At 38.3% G+C, this 22707-nt stretch overlaps 1 protein-coding gene across 1 annotated transcript in view; it reads right to left on the bottom strand.

Moving 5' to 3' along the window:
- The window catches only part of Atp13a4 (ATPase 13A4), a 130058-nt gene extending 110581 nt beyond the window's left edge, over positions 1-19477 (bottom strand). The window contains exon 1 of the mRNA XM_004834765.3: positions 19172-19477. Coding sequence (XP_004834822.1) covers positions 19172-19234 — 63 coding nt within the window. The 5' untranslated portion in view covers positions 19235-19477. The remainder of the gene's footprint in view (positions 1-19171) is intronic.
- Between the last annotated feature and the right edge of the window lie 3230 nt (positions 19478-22707).

Here is a 22707-nt window from a genome sequence, read left to right as displayed (position 1 = left end):
AATGGCAGGCATAAATTCTAACATAACAACAACCACATTAAGTATAAATAACCTAAATATATCAATTAAAATACAAAGATCATATGTATGCATTAAAATACATAACCCAAGTATATGCAGTCTACAAGAAACTTACTTCAAATATAACAATATAGGAAAGTTGAAAGTAAGACATATAAAAAGATATATCAGGTAAACATAGTCAAAAGAAGGCATCTTTGTGCATACCAGATAAGTAGACTTCAGAATAAAAGAAATTACCAGAAAACAGAGCAGAGCATTATGTAATGACAAAAAGCTCAATCTACCAAGAAGACATGGAGATCCTAAATATTCTGGAAAAATATCTAAAGCAAAAACTGATAGAACTAAAACAATAAATGAATCCCTAATTCAGTTGAGGACTTTAAAACCCCTTTCTCAATAGTTTGAAGCACCTAGACAGAACACGAATAAGAATATAGAAAACTTGTGAACATCATTGACCAACAGGATTGGATTGTTATTTATAGGACATTCAATCCAACAGCAGCAGAACACACTAGACCATACCTCAGGCTATAAGCATACCTCAACAAATTGCAAAGAACTGAAATCACACTGTGTTCTCCAATAATAGACTAAAACTGAAAATCAGTAGCAGAAATACAAGTGGATAATCTCCAAATTCTTGGAACCTAACCAACATATTTCTGAATAATTCATGAGTCAAAGAGAACATCTCTAGAAAAATTTTAAAATACATTAAAGTAAATGAAAATGAAAAGCATAACATAATAAAATTTGTAGGATACAACTTAGGCCATTCTGAAATAAAAATTTATAGCACTAACTGTATAGATTAAAAAGATAAAATTTCCAATGCAGTAATCTAAATTCCTACTTCAAGAACCTTGCAAAAGAAAAGCAAACTACCCCACAGCAAACAGAACAAAGGTAATAATAGTGATAAGAACAGAAATGATGAACATAAAACAATAAAAAAAATCAATAAAACAGCTGCTTCTTTGAAAATATCAATAAAATTGATAAACCACTAGCAAGACAAAGAAAACAGGATTACCAATATCATGAGATCATCAAAAGAAAATAAGAGGATACCAAGAACAATCCTATCCCATACACATACATTTGACAAGTTAGATAAAATGGACCAATTCCTTGAAAAAACACAAACTACTAAAACACACTCAATATGAAATAGATAATTTGAATAACCATTTCACTATTAAGAAAATTGAATTAATACTTTTTAAATTCCCAAAAATCACTTCTTTCACTGAAAAATTCTACTAAACATTTAAACAACCAGTATAATTTCTATCCAATCTCTTTCAGAAAAATAAAAGAGAATGAAACATTTCTCACTTAATTACATGAAGCTGGCAACAAAATCAGACAAAGTAGGAAAAAAACCAAAACTACAGACCAGTATCCCTCAGGAATATAGAAGCAAATGTCCTTAGCACAATTTTAGCAAATAGAATTCAGTGGTATGTTAGAAGAATTCTACACAGTGACTAAATGGTTTGTTCCAGAGATGCAAGGTACTTAAACCTCTAAAGTAATAGCAATCAGAGTTGATGTAGCAAACCACCATGCTAACACACTAAGGAAGAAAAGTCACAGGATCGTATCAATCCATGTAAACGTTTGACAGAATTTCATACTCATTCATGATAAAAAAAAAAAACCTCTCAGAAAAATGGGAATAAAAAGTAATATTCTCAGTTTGACAGGGATCATCTTTAAAAACCTATAGTTAACATATTTAATAGTAAGAGACTGAATTTTTTCTACATTAAATCAGAAACAAGACAAGCATGACCACTCTGTACATATTTGATATTATTCTAGAATTTGTAGCTAGATAAGAAAAGAAAGTAAAAGGCATACATATATAAAATTGTCCCTGTTTACACATGATATAGTTTCTAGCTATAATATCCCAAGAAATCTACAAAAAAAAAAACCTCCTAGAATTAAAAATGAGTTCAACAAGGTCACAGAATATAAAATAAACATACAGCAATTAACTGTATTTCTATATTCTGTTAATGGATATGTGAGTACTGAAGTTAAAAATACAAGACTATTTATGATTACTCAAAAACAATGAAATAGGCATAGCTCTAACAAAACACAAAGAAGACTTGTGAGCTAAAAACATCAAAACGCTGATAGAAGAAATCAAAGAAGAGCTAAATAACTTGAGATGAGTCACGTTTATGGCTTTGAAAACTCAGCATTGTAAAGATTTTAATTTTTCCAAATTTACATGTACAAGGTTAATGTAATCACTGTCAAGATCTCAGTGATTTTTGCAGATATAATCAAGATAATGCTAAACCATATATGCAAAAGTCAAACTATAATAGATAAAACAGTTTTTAAAAATGAGAAGGAAGGATATTATGGCTTATGTTTAGATGTCTCCTCAAAGCCTCATGCAGTCTTAGGTGAGACTTTTTCAGAGATGGCTGGATCTAGAGTGTGTGACGCTGGAATTGATTCATGGTGCAATGCTAGGATTAATGAGTGCTATTTGCCCTAAGTAGTCTTGGTAAGATAAAAGGAGCAGAAAGATGCTGCTAAAGTCTCTTGCTGCTTTTGCTACCTTCTGGGCACCATGAACTGTTTCTCCTCTCTGCCATGTGCCACTCTGTCTTGGAGCCAGCCAACTGTGGACTGAAAGGGCTACGAACTGTAAGCCAAATAAATCTTTTGCCCTTCAATTTTGGGTGTCAGGTATTTTGTCTCAGCAACAAGAGAAAAGTAACTAAGACAAAGGAGGAACAATCAGTCCACCTGATTTTGAGACTCATCGTATAGCTGCCATAATCAAGACTGTATGGCACTGGCACATAAATCAATGGAATGCAGTAGAAAACCAAGGTCAGAGACACACAGACATGCCCAGTTGATTTTTGACACGTGTGCAAAAGCAATTCAGTGGGAAAAAAAATAGCCCTTTAAACAAATAGTGTTCAAGCAATTGGACATCTGTAGGCAAAAAGAAAAAGTCTCACACATCTTACAAAAGTCTCAAGCATCTTACACAAAAAAAGAACTCATCATACACTCTCTAAAAGAAAGCACAAAACTTTAAGATAAATTTGTAGAAAATTAGGTCCCAGAGCTAAGAAAAGAAAGAATTCTTAGATCCAAAAGCATCTTAGACTCAAAGAAAGTACCACAACCCTTTCTATAAAAGGAAAAATTGTTTAAAAAAATTTTTTTAATTAAAAAATTAAAAACTTTTGCTCCATGAAAGAGCCTGTGTAGACAAGAAGAGGGAAAACTACTGATGGGATGAAAATATCTACAAACTACACCTGAAAACAGCCAGATGTCCATCAATGGATGAATGGTAAAATAAACCATGACACTATGAAATATTATTCTGCAATAAAAAAGGACATGCTCAACACACACGACAACCCATATCCAACTTTAGAAAGCTGATTTTAAAAAGCTCATTTCTGAGCCAGGCACGGTAGCACACATCTGTAATTCCAGACTGAAGCAGTTGGATCACAAGTTTGAGGCCAGCCTGTCTCAAATTAAAAATATTTTTAAAGTGCTGATGGTATAGCACAATGGTATCTCTGGTTCTGGGGGGAAATGTCATTTCAAAAGTTATTTACTGCGTGACTATTTTTATTACCATTTTTATTATCATTTTTGAAATAACAGAATTATAGAAATAGAGAGTACAGTTAATTAGTGATTGCCAGGGTATAAGGAATGTGTATAGGTGGACAGGAAGTAGATGTAGCTATAAAAAGACCTAATGGTGGATCCTTACGGTAACAGAAATGTGCTGTATCTTGACTGTGATACTGAAATATTAGTTGTGCAAGATGTGACCAGTGGGGGGAACTGGGTAAAGGGGTACACAGCATCTCACTTCTTGCAAATACATGGGAATCTCTAAGAATCATTACCAAAGAACTTGCAATTTAAAAATGAATGAGTTGAATTAGGTTATCTCTAAATGGTTTTCTCTATCAAAAAGTCACACTTCCTGATCCATTGGCTCTTGGTTACAAATGCAGCACCATTTCAAATAGGTGAAGCTTCAGGCCAACTTCAAAACAAACAACAGATGAGTGACCAAATCAGACAGATCCTACAGATCTACCTCTATTTAAAGGAAAAACGGGGAAGGCAAGGTGCAGCCGCTCACATAAAATGAATGGTAAATGGAAGACTCCATGTTAAAAAAAAAAAAAAAAAAAAGAACCCAGGTTTCCAAACAGGGCCATAGCTGCTTATAAATATCTGCTGACCTCTCTGAGCGTATATGCAAAACCTTCAGGCCACCCAGCCCAGGTCCTCTTAGCACTCTGCTAAACCAGCACCTTACAACACCAGGACAATCTTAGCAAATGATTTTATTGTGGCAATAAAGGAAAGATTAAAATCAGAGCAATAAGAGCAGTAACAGAATGAGACAGGAAAGGAAAAGAGAAGGGATTAAAAAAATTTTTCTGTAAAGTACCAGCTAAAAAGTATTTTCATCCCAGTGGGCCATACCAGTGTCTGTCCCACAACTACTCAGCTCCGCTGTAAAACAATCCGTTAGGAGGGTTCATATTTCACCCATAGGCAATGGGTTTGCAGGCCCCTGATACAGAGAAAAGCATGAGTGTTGTCTTTGTACTTGCAGTGATAATACCTACTTAATAGAGCTACTGAGAATTCAAAATGAAGTATCTCATGTGCTTATCAATAGGCATAGGACCAAGAAAGGAGTCCATAAATGTTAACTAAAATTGTTATTAGGCAGGAATCAGATTTATCTAACTCTCAGGTGACATCACTGGTCTGGACTTCTTGTCTACAGTGACTTTAGTGACAATTACCTCTACCCTATTCTTCCTGGAAGATGCTCCTTTGTCTCAGAATCCCTGTGGATTTCAAAGAGAAAACCACACCAAGGGAGGATTTAAAGTCTCATAGAGAACATCTTTCCAAGACTTTCCGAGGCCGATGTCAAAGAACTGTGCGGCTTGAAGAGTGCCTGCAGGAACAGTGTGTTTGGATTTGAGGGAAGGATGCCTGAGGCATGGGCATGAGCGATGTAGGAGATCAAGTTTTAAAAATATAAATTGTGAAAATGAGAAAGACAGAAGCTGATTTTTTGACAGGTGGCCCCGGGAGACAAAAAAAAAAAGTTAGGCTACTGAATTGAAATTAATGGAACCATATTTCAGTTCAACGTAAGGAAGAGTTTTTTGGCTTTTTTTTTAATAGTCAGCTCTCTCTTACAAGGTTAGTTTGCCTTCTGGTAAGTTTCCTTCTCTGAGGGCATTTAAGCAAAGGTTGGATGGGGGAAGAAAGAGGCAGAAGAAGGTCAAATAACCTTTGAAGAGGCTTTAGGTCTGAAACTCTAGGGTTCCATGGAACAAGTGGAGGGAAATAAACCAATCACCTATTTCTCCAGATTCTAACCCTTGTTTAACTTTGGATGTGTACTCTATTTCTATAACTCTAAAATATAGTTACAACCAGTTTTATTCACCCATTACTGATCATTTATTTATTTCAAAAAAGTATATTGTGCACTTATTACTGTCAGGGACTTTTCTAAGCCTTGGGGATACAGTAGTGAATATAGATCGATAAGCCATTTGAAATCAATGAGAGAAGTATATTCTCCTTGGGATAATAAATACTTCACCTTTTATTTACATACTCTTTTGGTATTTTCAATTGGCTAGTTAGTTTATACTAACTAGTTAATTAATTTATATTAATCAATGGGTTGGTTAATTTTAATGTTGCTAAAATTTAAAATTAATTTTTTTCCTGCACTGAGAACTTTATAAAATTTCAGAAATAAGATGATTGGATTTTCCTTCCCATATGTTTGAAAGCCCAACAATCAAGGCTTTATTAAAGAACCAGTATTGCAGCTGTGACTGTAGAGGATAGAATTTGATACCAGGATAATAGGAATTGTAACTTTTGCTTATTCCTCCTAGGGTAGGAACAGCAGGGGGTAGCTACAGAGGCAACGTCTGAAATGAAATTCTGAAGGCCCCCAGTTGATTGCTACAGCCCAATTTTCTCAACAACATGTTCTGCTGTGGTGAAAATGGATTCATGAACATGATGCCTTTTGCTTGGAAAATCTTTAAATAAAGAAAAACTTCACATTGCCCTATCATACAGTCTTCTTCATACTGCCTAGATAGTGAATGGAAAATACAGCATTTCTGAGCATAAAAACTACATCCCTTCATTGACAATTGGGCCACTAATTATAAGACAACTTCTCTGATCTTGAAAGGGGCAGTAAAAGTCAAACTAGATTTATACATGTGCCAGTTTCAGAAGGGCATATTAGGCTCTATGAAAGGTTCTCTATAAGGAAAGAAAAGAGAGAAAGAGAGAAAGAGAAAAAGGGAGAAAGAGGAATCTATCTAGCTTATGCAAAACACAAACAAGATTTATATCCAGAGAAGTTCATTGCAATATCATTTGTAGTGGTAAATAGACAGCAACCCATGTATATAACAAAAGGGTAATTATTAAGTACTATTAAACAGCCATTAAAATAATGTCTCCCAAGTATTTTTTAAAATATGGTAAAAGTATATGGAATAATATTAAGTGGAGAGAAACAACATAAAATTATGTAATTTGATATAAAATTTAAATGAAAAAGTATAAACACAAACAAACAAAAAGCCTGAAAGACAGATGCATCAAAGTATTAATGATATTTTCCTTGGATGATGATATCATTGTGATTCTTTTACATTATAATTTTTTGCATTTTACACATTTCAATCATTTAACACGTTTCACTTTTAAAATCAAGAAATAAATTATGTATTTTTGAAAAGCTCTTTTCTACCTACTCACAGATATCTATAACAGCAAAGGAAAGCTCTATACTATATATTTTCTCTGGCAAAGAAAATCACCACAGGGACCTTACCATTTTAAATGGTATTTCTTCAGTTCAGTTCACCTATTATTTACTACCCATCAGATTGGCATCAGACGGTCCACTGCCAAAGTACTCAGCTCCATTTTAGATGACTCAGTGCCCTTTTGCTCCCTCCATAAGTTTCCAGTACCTCCACTCGTGTCTAGAAAACCACATCCTTCACCCTTCCCAGGATTGTGCTTCATGTCGAGTTGCTTCTGACCCACTCTGAGGAGACGTGTGACTATACCCATATAATAGGTGTGAGGGCAAAACTGTTCCAATGAGATCTCTAAAAAGAAATGAGTATTTAGATAAGACCATTGAAAGAAAGCAAGTTCTTTTTTCCCAGTAGAGCGGTACCAAGGGACACAACCCTAGAGTTATCAGAAAGCCCCATGTGGAGTCTGAGAATTAAGCCAGCATGGTACCCTTCTACCCCACGTAGAGGGATATGCAATAAGTAGGAAGAAAATCAGCACTGATCCACTTTTCTGCCTCTGGATCATGTTGTGCCTGAAGATAGAATTATACATGGATTTTTCAACCTACTAACAAATTAATTTTTATTTGCCTCAGATGATTTATGTTGAATTTTTCAGTTCTTTGTCACCTAAAAAGTTCTAACCCAAAAAGTTCAGACAGAGAACAGGGATAGAGAACTGAAAATAAGACTTATTCTAGATAACAATCAGATAATTACATGTTAGTCATGTGACTTAGGTAGCCACCAAATATGAGTGTACTATAGGAACAAAACTCACAGCCTGAATAAATAAATAAATATTACTTTTCACCTGTATAACAACTGAAGTGTTCCCAGTTTAAGCAAACAATAAAATGTTTTTACCCCAGTTAAATGAATATTTTTAATTTAACATAAATTCCGACAGAAAATCTATAGCATATATAATAGACCCAAGGTACACACACAAAAAATACAGAAATTATCAAGAGTAAGCATTACTAAACCAGTCTTGCCAAATTACCCTCATACACTCTTTTGATATCCAGCGTTACCCAATTGGTTAGGATAATGATTAACACAAGATTTGTCTGATTTTCCAAGATTACTCTTGAATGCTTATGCTTCTAAATATAGAATGATATGAAGAACTTCATACTTTGCTTAACCACCAAGAAAAAAAAAAAAACATATAACACACAAAGTTATAAAACTTCTTCAGCCTATCAGATAGCTTAAGTTTCAAGTCAATCAAATAACCCACATTCCCAAGGAAAAGTCCCTCCAAAAGAGAGTAAGAAAAAAATGATTTTATCTTTTGTAGATCATGGGAGAAAGTATGACTGTCATACAATCAGACACGAAGAAATCAGCTAAAATTTTAGCAAATTCATAAAGGTCAAGTGTGGGCTACAGTAAAAGTTTGTAATATCCGGAGTTTTCCAACCCCCAAAGAGCTCCCATTCATTCAGAATTCCTTCTCCACAGGCACAAATTGGTGCTCAAGAGAAAGCCCAGGGCAGAGGAGGATATCAGGGAGAAGTTGCCTTGGCAGCAGGGGTATGAAGGAGGCAACAAATGGCTCCAACAGACAGGCTCATGTTTCCTCTGACTTCTCTCCAATTATTTGAGATACTGGGATGAGGCAGCAATTGACAAAGTTCAATTATTTCTAAGTAGAAAACCCTCTCCCAGGGCACAGGTGAAAATCCATTGATGCTGGGGGAAGGACAGAAGCAAAAATGCCCTACTAATTACCATGGTGAAGCCAGGATTCTACATTAAAACCAAGCCCGAGCAATAGCTAGAGGAGCACAAGAACTATAAGTAAAAGACAAGCTCAGTGGCCCTGGGGAGAATGAACATTCCTATTCATCAACAAAGCCTCTATGCCTGAAGCCTAGACACCAAGAGACTGCCTGAGACCAGTTCTGGAATGAATAACCTTCTTTATCCCTACCACAAGGTGTAGACTGAGAAGCAAGCCAGGAAGCTACCACTACAGAAGCAGAGGCACATAAAGAGAGGCCACTTCTGTGATGGGTTTTTGAGCAGATTGCTAAGAACTAAGACTGTCCAGGTATCTGATCCCAGCACCTGTGTCCATACCTGTTTCCAAAAGAGCAGAGACCCATGACTTTCATAAAATTAGGCCTGGAGGTTTTGTTTCCCATGAGCTCAAAATTCACTGTTAAACAAATACACATTGTCTTAGGGTTACATATTAGTGGTCATAGTAGGAATAGTTTACATCAAAGGCATAAAGACAGTAGATTTTTAATAGATGAGAGCAAGAGCTTTGGAGTCAAATTAACTGGGCTACAGTTCTGATTTTGCTGCATCTTAAATGCTAGATTTGAACAAATTTTGTAGTTTCTTGGTGCCTGCTTTGATAAAATCGGAATTAGCCCAATTGAGTCAGAAAGAAAGAAACTTGTATTACAGGCACAAAAATCTTCACCTCATCAGAAATGCATCTATTGGATTCAGTGTGACATAATACAGTACAGACATGAAATAAGACATAGTCCCCCACTGATAATAATTTGTAATTTGTTAGGGAGAAAAATAAACACATGGCTCTAATATAAACCTTAGTGGGAAAAAAAAATCTCAAAACTAGGAATTCAAACCTAGACCAGATAAGGAAGAGGTGTGACCACAGGGTTCCCTGGTGGCTTAATGAAAGAAATCAGATTTGAGGTGGATCTCTGAGCGATGAGCAGGTCTCTACCGGCCAGGTATTGGAGTGAAGGAAGTACGTAGCCAAGTGTGATGGCTGACACCTCTAGTCCCTACATTCAGGAGGCTGAGTGGGGAGGATCACTTGAGCCCAGGAGTCTGAGACCAGCCTGGGCAACACAATAAATCCCATCTTACACACACAAAAAAAGTATATAATAGATTCTGGGAAGAACAAGCAAGTAGACAACATTCTGATGGTTAGAGAAAATGGAAAATGAAAATTTGTCTCTTGGAATTGGCTAAGGGGAAAATCTACACAGGGTTTTCCCTCCACAATGAAAAATCCTTACGCTACTTGGCATTTCCAAGTTATAGAGGAACAAATCTGAAGTAAACCCGTGCCATAAAAATCAACCCTATTTACTACTTAGATTTACATTTTTCTATCCATCTATGTAAACTTCATTCTTGGATACTTTTGTGTTGAAACTGGTGTCAACACTTTGACTGTTCCTCACGATACCATCTTCTATGTACTGATGCAGAGACTTAAATACCAGAGCTTCAAAATCCTCCAGCCATGGGTCTCTAGAAAACTAATACATTCTGGAAATGCTAACATTTTGGCACTCACTCATCCAGGGTGCTGTGTGCACCCACTGACGTTAGAGAGGATCATGGCCTGTGGAAACAATACTTCTCTGAAAATCATTCAGGACTTTGGGACTCCACTCACTCTGTTCTTGTTTTGATGGGGCATCTAGGACATAACTAAGCTCACTGTCCATAACAGCAGCCTGGGCAGAGGGTGGAATTGAGGAGGCTATGTCCCAAGCTGCCTTTCTGGGTTCTACCCAGGCTATGGCTGCTTATCATAGCTTCAATCATGGGCCTTCAGAAGTAGCTGCAGGCCATTTAGGTGAGTGGTGCCATGAGGCTAATCTTCACAAACCCTTGAACCTGGAATCCAGGAATGAATCTCCTCTGAACAATTGCCAATCACTGATTCCTTTGAAGGCCTAGAGTCTGTTTTCCTTTATGTGTTTGAAGACCCTATAAGTTTCAGCATTACTTAATCATTGACCAATACTCTTTATTCATTGTTACTAATACACAGCAACTGCCAGCCCTTTCTAGTTCCTGCTTAACATAAGCGTAATCACTGATCAACTCTCTATTCCTTATTCATGAGTAATTCAGAAAGCAACTGCCATACATTTCTAAATCTCACTTAACATAAAGACTCCAGAGATGTTTTCCTTCCTTGACTATAAAAATGTAGTACCTTGGGAAAACATCAACAGTATCACTTAAAGTTTTTAAGATGTTACACAGTGGATTTATGTGGCTGCTTCAGAATTTTTTTAATTGTGTGTGTGTGTGTGTGTGTGTGTGTGTGTGTGTTGAGGAAATCATCTGCATTGATGCAGTGAAGTATTATTATCTCTACCTTGTAAGTAAGGCGAAGCCAGAGAGGTGACCATGATTTGCTTTAAGGTTATAAGAACAAATAACAGAAGAGCCAGCAACTACAAGTCTGGTCTCTAGCCTCCTGAAGTGTTTCTTTCAATTACACCCCACTGTTTTTTCTGCCATTAACAAGTAAAATAGCACTTTCAGAATTCTGCAAAACAAAGAGGCAGTAAACCATTATTTAAGGCAAAAACTTAAGCCATAGACTGCCATTTACTTAGCCAGGTGAACTTGGATATGTCACTTAATTCTGCACCTCGGTTTTCTTGATAAAAGAGAGATACTAATTTCTCGTAGAGCTGCTGAGAGGATTAAGTGAAGTAGTATGTTGGAAGTTCTTGGTCCAGGCTTTGCCCAAATCAAAATGAAAATATCCTACTAATTTTACCACCCAAACTTGTTCCTGCTTTTCCTCATGATTTTCCCCCATTGAACAAGCTAGGAACATTCGTGATATCTTCAGGAACTTCTCATCTTGTTTCCCCCTTCTTTGTCACCCTCTAGCTATGGGTTAGGAAGTCTTCACAGTTCTAAGTACCTCTCAAACCCTTTCTCTAGTCATTATCCTCTCTGACAAGGCTGTAGTTAGGTCCTGGTCCTCTCATCTGGGCTGTTTCAAACACCTCTTCACCAATCTCTCTTCCTCTAGCCCATCTCCCTCACCCCATGCCTTCGGAGAGGCAAACCCTATCAAATCATCCCTTGCTTCAAATCTCCCATGGGCTCACCTTGTGTCAGCCTTTCTGATTAAGTCCAGCTCTGCCTTCAGAGAGTCTAATCCAGTTTGTCTAGAATGGAGCCTCGGAATCTATTTTTCTTTTTTTTTTCGGAATCTATTTTTCTATCCAACTTGATTCTAGTACAGTTAGTTCAGTTACTTCATGGACCAATATCTAAGAATCATTAAAAAGAATAAAATGTACACTTATTGGGATTCTTACAAAGTCTTTTACAATCTCACTTACCCCTCTGGAGAAGTTAAATGCCATCATTTTCCCTTGAAGTTTATTTGGACTGAAGTGTTCCTTATTCCGTGTCCCCACCACTCTGAATACACAACTCCCACCAGGACACCTATTATGTCACGTGTTCATTATGTTTGCACCCCTGCCCGCTCCTTTAGCCAGGACAGCTTGGTGGGCATGTAACCTGCGGCATCACACAGGCCCTAGCCGGGCTCAGAAGGACCCTCAATTTAATGCACTTTTATCACCATCCTAGAAATTCTTATTAGTTGCTGAACAAGGGTCACCTCATTTTCATTTTGCACTAGTCCCCACAGATTACATACTTGATCTTTCCCACTCAATTGTGAACTCCTTGAAAACAGAAACTGTTTGTTATTCATTCAGAATCCTCCTTGGTTAGCCCGGAGGACTCTTGGCATAGAGCAGTGGTTTCTTAAATATTTGTTGAGTTCATAAATGAATGGATAAAAGGACAGAATAAAGTATCTCCTAGAAAAGTACTGCAGTACAGTAAATTAACTCCAAAGCGTAAGTTTTGTTTATGCCTGGGGAAGAGAAACACCAATTGATAAATTTGTGAAATTATTGACCATTTTAAATACATAACCCAAAATTTTCCAGCTTTGTCTTTAAATTACTCAAACCAATTCTCCTTTTGAGGCCTGCTGCGTCCCTTTTCTTCTCAGAGTGGGAAATTGCAGGTTAATGGAGTTTACAATTACGTCAAACACCCTCTAGTGTTTGTGCCAGGCACTGTGCTGAGGTCCAAAGGTAGTGGGAAGGGAAGGGGAGGCCACAGAAAGGTGATCACAGCGTCTCTGTCCTCCAGAAGCAATGAAATCTCATTCCGCAAGAGCTTATGTCAACGATGAGTTGACTTCATGGGAGTTTTGCAGCATGAATGAAGAATAAAGACATCAGACTTGGCCAGTGGCCCGGCTTCCTGAACATTTCAGCTGACAAAATGTCTCAGCCCGAACACAATTCCTCCACTATGAGGTCTGTGGGTTGGCAGAGGTGCTCATGGAGCATAATAAATAAGTGGCCACAAGGTGGGGGAGGTGATTCCACTGTGCTCCCGGGTGTTAGAGAAGAAAAGGCCAACATCAACTACCAAAGTGAGCCAAGTGACTGGTGGGGACAAATGTCCCCAGCTCATGCTGACAACAGGCACAACAGGGCTTCCCATAGGGCCCAGACCACACACCACCTGCTGCTACATCGCTCCCCCTTGGAGTGCTTATATCTTGCTAGGTTCTCAGAAATGACCTGGAAGTTCAAAAAGACTGTCTTGCTTTTCCATATTCACTAGTTTTTAGTTGCCAGGTAGTTAACATCATTAATTATGTGAAATATTTACTAGCACAGCACTGGACATATTGTTCCCTCATGAGTTCCCTGCTTTATCTCCATATGCATCCAAATATAATAAAGAAATCCTCTTTGGGTACCCTCCACTTGTTTCCAGTATACATCATGGTAAAACAAGATAAAATCAACCACATTCTTTTTTTAAAAAAAGCACACAAATGTTAAATATTTAGCATAATACTAGTTGGTATAACATCAGGAACAAAATTAAGGTTAAATGTCAAATTAAACGTCAAATAAGCACATAAAGATGCATCTTACTTTAAATCAAGGAAATGCAAAAAGAATACAGCCATAAAATAGCATTTTCATATACTAGATGAGCCAAAGTTAAAAACATTGGTAATGTTCAATGTGGGCAAGTATGAAGGAGAAAGTAAGTATCTCAAAAAAGGATTGCTGTTGAGAGTAGATTGTTATAATCACAACCTTTTGGAGAGCAATTGGGCATTATGTATCCATCAAAATTTAAAATGACTAGTGCTATTAACGCAGCAGTGCTATTTCTAGGTCTTCATCTTGAGGAAATAATCTGACAAGTATGTAAAAATACACATACAAAGTTGTGCACAGCCAAAACAAAATTAGAAATAACCTAAGTGTCCAATATGGAAGATTTAGTACAGCACAGTTTATCCAAATACATTGAAATAGTTATGTTGGCACTATTATTATCAAAAGCAAAATATATCCACAGTGCATTCTAGGTGTAATGAAAATGACAGCCTTCTATAAAGAGTTCCGATGAGTAATTCCATTTTTTGTTTAAAAATATATATTTCTAACTGGCACAGTGGCTTGCACTGTACTCCGACCTACTTGGAGTCTGAGACAGGAGAATCACTTGAGCTTAGAAGTTCAAGACTAGCCTAGGCAACATAGTGAGACTGTCTCAAAAAATTTTTTTTAAATAAGCATTTGTGAGTATGTATATCCATTTCTTTAGATTGTGATTGATTTTAATTTGCTTTGTCATGATGTATGTGCAGATGGATAGTATCCAAATTCTATTTATACACATATGGTGGGTATAAAAGGAAATCATAAAGAAATAATATACTCTGTGCAATCAAGAAATACAGAGAATGTTGAAATTTAAAATTTTTTATTACAGTACAAGATGCACTGCCATGAATACCCCGTAAAATTCTCCCCCTCGCTTTGAACACACTTATCCCATTGTTCTTCCCATTTCTGAAGCAGGTCTGGAGTCCTCTCTCCTGAATGTCTTTAGTTGTGCTGTCCTGGTCGCCCCAGTGTCCTGAATCGATCCAAAATGTTTACCTCTTATGGTCATTGTGACTTTGGGGAAGAGCCAGGGGTCACACAGTGCCAGATCTGGTGAATGAGGTGGGTGAGGACACACTGACATGTTTTGCAAATGACTTGGGAATATATTGAGGGGGGTTGATGACAATGTGTTTTTTACTGTAATACATTTTTAAAATTTAAATACTCATGTTATTTTTCCATCACCCCCGTGTGTGGGTTGGAACTAAGAGTGCATCCTCTCTCCAGCAGCACTGGCTCATTCAGAACTGTCCTGCAGAGCCAGACGGGAGCACAGTGCTTGAACGGGCTCTGGAATCTTCTCTGACTGTCTCTCATCCTAACCGCTATATGCCTTCCTTCCACAAATTAATTCATTCAATCAAATTACAAATCTTCTTGGCCTGGGAGGCATTTAGTCTCCGGAAGACAATTTTGCATTTCTCTACAAGCTTCATTAAATATTTGAAAGTTTTAAATAGTTTCCATTTTTAAAAGTTTACCTCCCTGAAGATAATCTTTTTCCCTTTATTTCCAAATATTGGATGTGAAAAGTATGCTTCACTGTAATTTCCATGCATTACAACAAATGGAGCTAAATGAATGCAATTTACCTCAAGGCTTACCTGCATCCTAATACCTATTGAAATTTCTGCCTCAGTAGTTTCTTGTTTGTCACTGTTTAGCATGAGGGAGAGATTCCTAAGCTTCAGACCTCATAAAAACTCTCATGAAAGAGGAGGATTACGGGCAATGTGTCTTTTACTGCAATAAATTTTTTACTGTAATAAAATGTTTAATTTAAACATTCACCATGTATTTTAACCACCTCCTTGTACTTAACAACTGGTTTCAAATGGAGCAGGATGGAAGTCCTAGTGTAGTATTTACAGATTCCCATGGCATAAATGCTGCAAACATAATTCAAGCTATTAATGTAACATCACTGAATAAGGAATTAGAGAAAGATGTACAATTGCCTAGCATTATGAAGGGTTTCTATAACACAGATATGACCGATAAAATTTGAAGAGTAGAGATACTATTAAAGGATAGTCAAATAATTAGAAAGTGGTGAACTTCGTGTATATGTTTTTATAAGTCTGAAAGAGTCATTTCTATGATAGTATTAATCATAGATGTAAACTCATGAATCACACTTATTTCACTCTTTAGGCCCTGGTCATTTCAATATTTTTATTTTTTAAAATCCCTATGTTGTCTTTATAGTCAGAAACCAGGAAAATTCATTAATGTGAGCAATGTTTGTGTCAATTAAACTATGATGTCTTTGCTCAGTCACGGTACAAGGAAATGAACAGTCATGTCTCTAAGTCCTTTCAAAACAGCAGGGATTTGAGCTCATTTTCCCACACTTTACAGCTAAAGGAACTGAATGCTCAATAGGTGTTTTCCCTAAAGTGAGTGTCACAGGGCAAATACAAGGAAACCCAATACCTTTCCATATAGTCCCTAAAGAGAACAAATATGTATTGCTCTAGTCATGACTTAATGGGAAGAGATGATCTTGTTTTTTGTGTGCTTGGATTCATTCATGTGATTAATTGTGGAAGCCCTGACTACACCCACCTTTGTTTAGACAGTAGCAGCTCACGCTCCTCCGAAAGTATTAACTTCTCCAAATACTTCCACATAGATGCTCTCTGCTGATCCTCCTAAGAGGCCTACAAGACAGGCAAGGTCACAAGGACCACTCCCAGTTTACAGGTAGTAAAAGTGAGGCTAGAGCAGGCTAGTGGCCAGCCCAAGGCCACCAAGAGCCCACCCTCTGCCTGGGCACAGTGCTCTCTGAGGAACTCCTGTTGGCCTGTAGGAAGCAATCAGATGAGCCTTCTCTGAAAGCCACTTTTCTCCCCTTCTTAAGGGTCTTTGTCCTAAAACAAATTCTTTTTTCCTTTCATTCCTGCCTCATTTTTCACTGAGCAACATGACTATCAGGTCACCTAGAGTAGCTGTTTTGTTCCTGTTTCTTTTATTCTAGAATAGAAAATTATCCCACTGTCACTGGGCCACTGAATATTCCTGTTCTTTCTTAACATGAGAACTAAATTCCAGAATGCTGCTTTCTCTTGAAACTCGATGTTATTTGTATCATCAGAGAAATCGCTTTTGCAAATGTCCAAACTTGGGGTGTTTATAGAGCAAGACCTCGGGGTGCTTATAGACCAAGAAAACTGTAAACACTGGTGTGACACATTTCTAGACTATCTTGGCTTCCTAAAAGAGATTACCCTGGAAGTCAGACTTATTTAGAAAATGTTAGTCATGTACAACAAAACATATCCTGAATCTAGGGATATCAGATGTTGTCCTTGGCTGTTTTATTAAGGGAGGATTAATTATTTATTAAGGGGTTCTAGGAAGAGTCCAGTGTCCCCAGGAAGAACTTAAGAGGCACCAATTGGCTATGTCCAAGCCCGAAGACACAGAGCTACCAAGGGAAGCTAACCTACGTGGTACTCTAATTCCTGGACTTGTTGGCTGCTTCAATCTTAGGCAAATTCCCTGTGCATCTATTTCCCCATCTTTATAATGGGAATCACAGCACCTACTCAATATTTTTCGGTATAAAAATGTGCGGAACAGAGGGGTAGCCCATTTTCTGGTCCCTCTTCTGACTCTCTTAGACAGAAACTATTTTTCTCTCAATAAAATTTTTCCTACTCTTAAAAGAAAAATGTGTGGAATAGACCTAAGTTATCTTGCTAATTTTTGAAGTTTAACTGCTCTGGGTGAGGGAAAGAAGAGTGAATGAAAAGGGACACGGTGTCAGACACAACACCAGGCAGGTAGCCAGGTTTCTGCAAGCAAAACAGGATGGGGAGCTATGAGCACATACTAATGCTACACCTCTGCTGAGCTACCTGACTTCTAACAGAAAACATGGCGTCCCTTCCCACTGCAGAGGTCCGTTCCAGCCGGGCCCTTGGATACATACAAAACAAGGCTGATACCCTGGTTTTTTGGTGGTGCTGTTGGGAAGATGAACAACTAGCAAAATTGCTGTGTTGAGAGCATTTTGTTAGGCTGGGGAAAAGGCAGTAGTTGCCCTAAAATAAAGTGCATCTTCTGGAAAATAGATGAATCCCAGTGATGATTCTACATGATGCTTCCCAGTAAAATTGTTGAAGAAGAGAAATGAGTAGACAGGAAAAGAGTGGGTGAGGACAAAGCACACCATTATAGGGAAGGAACATTTGCTTTCTGGTGTGAGTGTTCAAGATGAGGATAGAATTTTCAGCTTAATGTCATGAGTAATGCAATATATTCCCCTCCAGAGAACACTTCAGGGAAATAAGGATGATACCCACCATGGGAGCAGGAAGTCATTTCTGATGACATCTGTGTAGGGCCTGGGAGTCAACTGTCACTTGGCAGTCCAGTCCGAAAGAAGTAAAGGCATGGTAAAGAAAGCTATCTGAATTACGGTGCCTTTTATTTCTTTACAATTTTTTTCAGCTTTTATAGAAGAAGGAATCTACTCTTAAAGGTCCCCCCAAAAAAGTCATTGCTATAGGAACAGGTAAGCAGATTAGACTTGAAAGATCAGTTTTAGAACAAAGAATTTAATAGGCAGGACTCGAGCAATTAACCAAGAAAACATTCTAAGTAAATATCTTTGGGGTTTGTTATTTGTATATTAATTCCAGGAAGATAAAAAATGCTATTATAGAATGAAAGCATCACATTTTAACATCTTAATTACATCATTACTGGGATAAAAGATTATGCTTACACAATTGGCAGAAAGACCTTATTAAAAGAAGTACACATTTCTAACTCTCTCTTGATTACATTGTAATTGAGAAATATAACTTTAAATTCACCAAGAACATGAGAGTCATCTTTGATTTTCTTACACTCCCCAAGATAAGAACACATTTAAAATAAAAGGCACAATAAACTACAGAAAGTTTGCTGTAACCAATCTCTACAACAACGGAGCTACAAGTATAACCCTAGAAGTAAAAAGAAACGTGTGTAGGCTGATAATTGTTAATATTTTATGACTTCCCTGTCCAGCAGTCTTGGCGATCAAGACATGTGAGAAAAGAAGAAGGTCAAACACCCAGCCAGCTGCTGCTTCACTACTGATGTTCTCTTCTTCCTATTGGGGAGCCCTGCTCCTCACATGGGGGACCACAGAAATGATTGGAAGTCTTGAACAGAACTTGCTCTACTGACTAGGCTCAGAAAGGAATTACCAAGTGGCACTGTGCTTCTCTCCCTTTCTGATTTATTTAAAAAGAAAGCATTCTTGATAAAATGAATGCAATATTTTCATTCTCGTAAACGTCTGCTGTCAGAGGTTGCATTTGTGGGACAGAGAGATTTCTTGGACATTATGCCCTCTTCTCCTGACACCCCAGAGCCACAGTGTAGAGAAATGTGTGAGTGTGTATCAGTGAGTGTGTGTCTGTCTGTCTCCGTCTGGGGAGAGGCAGTGGAAAGAGGGGAATGTGGCTAGAATCTTACCATCTCATTCTCTTGTCCTTCATTGAGCACAGCCTTCTGCTCCTTTCCACTGTTGTCCCCCATGAAAAAGTGATGCCACTCCTTCTCTGCCCTCCTGAGCAGACACTTCCAGGACAAACTCACAGAGCCACCTCAGCTGCTGTGCTCCAACTGGCTAAAAGGGTTAATGTTCCTCCAGGTTAAACTCCTTCTTGAGCACACACCTTCTCTCAGCAAATGACAATACAGAAGCACACTGGACTCCTCCCACGAGTCACCCTGGCTAGGAGGAATTTCTGGCTGTTCCTTGCTTACTGCATTCTCTCAGAGCAGCTGTCTCAAAGGAGGCTGCTCCCATGCCAATCTTTTTGTGCCCAACTTACAGCAAAAGAACTCACTGCCTGCCCAGTGTCTGCCAGCCTCAGACATCTGACTGCAAAGCCAGCGGGACAATGCAGAGTTGCCAAGACCCTTCTGAGGAGCAAGTGCGAGAACTCCCAGGTCACTGCCTTATTCCCAGGAGCCATGGAACTGAGGCACAGGGGAGGCTAGCAGGGCAGCAGATTGAATTTGCTTAATGAAAGCCCCCATCTGTAGGTTTTTAACAGTATCCCCATTCATTTTGTTTACACTAGGTACAAATTATCACTAAGCCTCTTCCAAAGATATTTGCAATCATATTTCTTTGTGCACATAGAAAATACTCTGCTTAACATGTATATGCAACTAAGTTGATTTTTTGGAAAGACGAGAAAAAATGCAGAGGTATAAGCAATCTATCCTGTGTCATCTCCCTTATTTCAAATACTGATGGTTAAACCTCTTAAAGATTTTTAGAAATAAAATGTCCAAATGGCTGTACAAAAAGACTAATTTTTAAATGTATTCACTAAGTATTCAGTAAACATTGAGCACAGAGGCCACACTAATAAGTCAAGTCGTTTTTGCCATCTTCAGAGTAATGGGGGATTCAGGCATACAAACAAGTATGACAAAAGGTGATTTTTGTTCTTAGAGCTAAAACAGAAGTCTAAGATAATGGCAGAAGTCCCAATGGGGCATAGCAAAGCACAAACCAACCTTGGCTCTGGAGAAAACCTGGATTCCAGCTGCTTCTCTGTGCTCGTCTTGGTGTGATCATTTCAAAACAGGAACTGGTGCTCTCCTCTGGTAGCATCTGGCAGCAAAGTGGAGGGAATGGAACAAGAGGCTCATGAGGGCTGATCAGAGATGCGCTCTACATTTGGAGAGCTTGGGTTCAAATTTGGCCTTTATTAGCTGGTAGTTAGGCCACCTTGAGAGCTACACAGATCTCCATACACGGACTCCATACACCTCTACCTGGTCACATGTAAAATAAAGCCCACGATAATAGAACTTCCCTCCTGAAACTGTGTTTCTAGGTATAGAGCTTGGGAAATAGCAGTTGTCCAATAACCAATACTTATTTTATTTTCAGTGTCTATTCACTGTCCTTCAAGATAAGAACAGCTGTTGGCCCTGATCTCTGCAACCTGACACAAGTGTGTGTATGTGTGTGTGTGCACATGCGTGTTAAAAACCTTGAGCAAATAGTACAATGAGTAAGACAAATACCAAAAAAATTGTAAACGAAGCAAACTCATGATAACATTAATTACTATAATGTGTGAGTATATATATATAGTTCTATGAGTTTCCAAAAGTTGTAAGTACAATTTATCCAAATAATAAAAATAAAATTAACATCAACATTTTATCACAAGGTCAAGATATGAGGAGTACAGAGTTTCCTTTTTGGGAAAATGGTGAAAATGATCTAGAATTAGCCATCGCATCACAGCTTTGTGAATGTACTAGAATTCACTGAATTGTAAACCTTAAAACAGTGGATTTTATGGAAATAAAATTTGTATTTTTACGTGAAAATTATGCCTCAAAAAAGTAAATGAACATTTTACAGCTATTTAGTATATTTAGCCGGGGAAAAAATAAAACAAGGGGATTTTAAAACTTCACCTCAACTTTTGAGTGTTAGTGCGTGAAGTGGCGAAACTACACGAGCACCAGTGAGCAGAGAGGTGCACTGCGTCGGCTCTCCACAGCCTCCGCAACAGGACTGTCTCCTTCCGGTGCTGTCTGCTTCCGGCTGGGATCCCGAGTGCACTTGGCCACTCATATGCCATTGTGAGGGAAGATGGGTCAGCGGGAGCTGGAGGGGAAACTGCACACCAACTTTCCCCAAGGAAGGAATCAGATTATACTGTCAACGGCATCGTTTTCTTTTTCTTTATTAGTCCATGTTTGCAGTACTTAATGCGTACACTCCTTGTGTGGAGTTAGTGCACATACATCACCCTCTTCATTCCCTCTTTCATCCCCTTTTCCTCCTCTCTCCTCCCTCCCTCCCTCCGTATCTTGATCACTTCCCATCTGAGAAAGATCTGTCTCCTTACTTATTATCTATCTTTTATCCTGCTCTTTCTTTATAATTCGGATTTCTCATATAAGAGAAACCATGCAGTATTTAAGCTTGTGTGTCTGATTTATTTCCTTTAATATTATGGTGGTGGCAAAGCTGTGTGCTTTGAGGGCAGGAACGCTTCTACATTGCTAATGGGAATGTGAACTAGCACAACCACTGTAGAAAGCAGTATGGAGATTCCCCAAAGAACTAACATTAGCAATTTCATTTCACCCAGCTATTCCTCTTTTGGGTGTCTTCCCAAAAGAGTTAAAGACAAGAGTGATTCATACACAGCCATGTTTATAGCAGTCTCATAATAGTTAAATCTTGGAAGCAGCCTATAAGTCCATCAGCAGATGAATGCATAAAGAAAGTGTGGTATTTACATACAATGGAGCACTACTCTGCCATAAAGAAGGATAAACTTGTGTCGTGTATTAACAATATTTAAGCCAAATGTGATATCATTGAAAACCTTGGTGGGGGGAAGAAAAAGCAACCATAGAAAATCATGTTCTACAGGAGGATCCAAGAGAACAGAGAAATTTCCATAGTGAGCTTCTGCAGGTTCCTCAGGGGCTGCCATGACTCACACCCATACTTTTTCTACAGCCGCTGACTCACGGGTACTGCTCACCCCCATTAGCATTGCTAGGATACAAACAGGAGCGTATCCCCTCTCAGGGCAAGATTTGAGAGACAACAAAGAAGTGAGTGCCCTTGCATGTCTTCGGCACTACTCTAGGCACATTGCACACAGCTTTGTGTGTAATCTCCACAACAACCTCCGTGCTCAGTCAGGGGAAAGGCAGCCCCACTTAGAAGACAAGGAAATGCAGGAGCAGAACATGAGCACTGTGCCTAATTCTGATGATTAACCAGTGACCAAATCTGAATTTGGACCCGAGCAATGTGGGACCAAAGCTGCCACTTCATGAAGGAAAATTTGAGAAAGACCCCAAAACTAGACATGAAAGCTACAGTAGTTGGAGATGCAGGGCCCATTCAGGGAGGGAGCCTGGGAAGAGGCTTTTAAAGCAGGGCATCCCTGGTAGGCTTGGGTAGGTGAAACTCAGAGCTGGTTGTGAGTCAGTGCCTCAGCTCTGCTGCA

Source organism: Heterocephalus glaber, unplaced genomic scaffold, assembly GCF_053883595.1.
Source record: "Heterocephalus glaber isolate CG9 unplaced genomic scaffold, H.glaber_assembly_v1.0 deba00001504, whole genome shotgun sequence".
In the NCBI taxonomy this organism is placed as follows: Eukaryota; Metazoa; Chordata; class Mammalia; order Rodentia; family Bathyergidae; genus Heterocephalus; species Heterocephalus glaber.
This window is presented reverse-complemented; position numbering and strand designations above follow the sequence as displayed.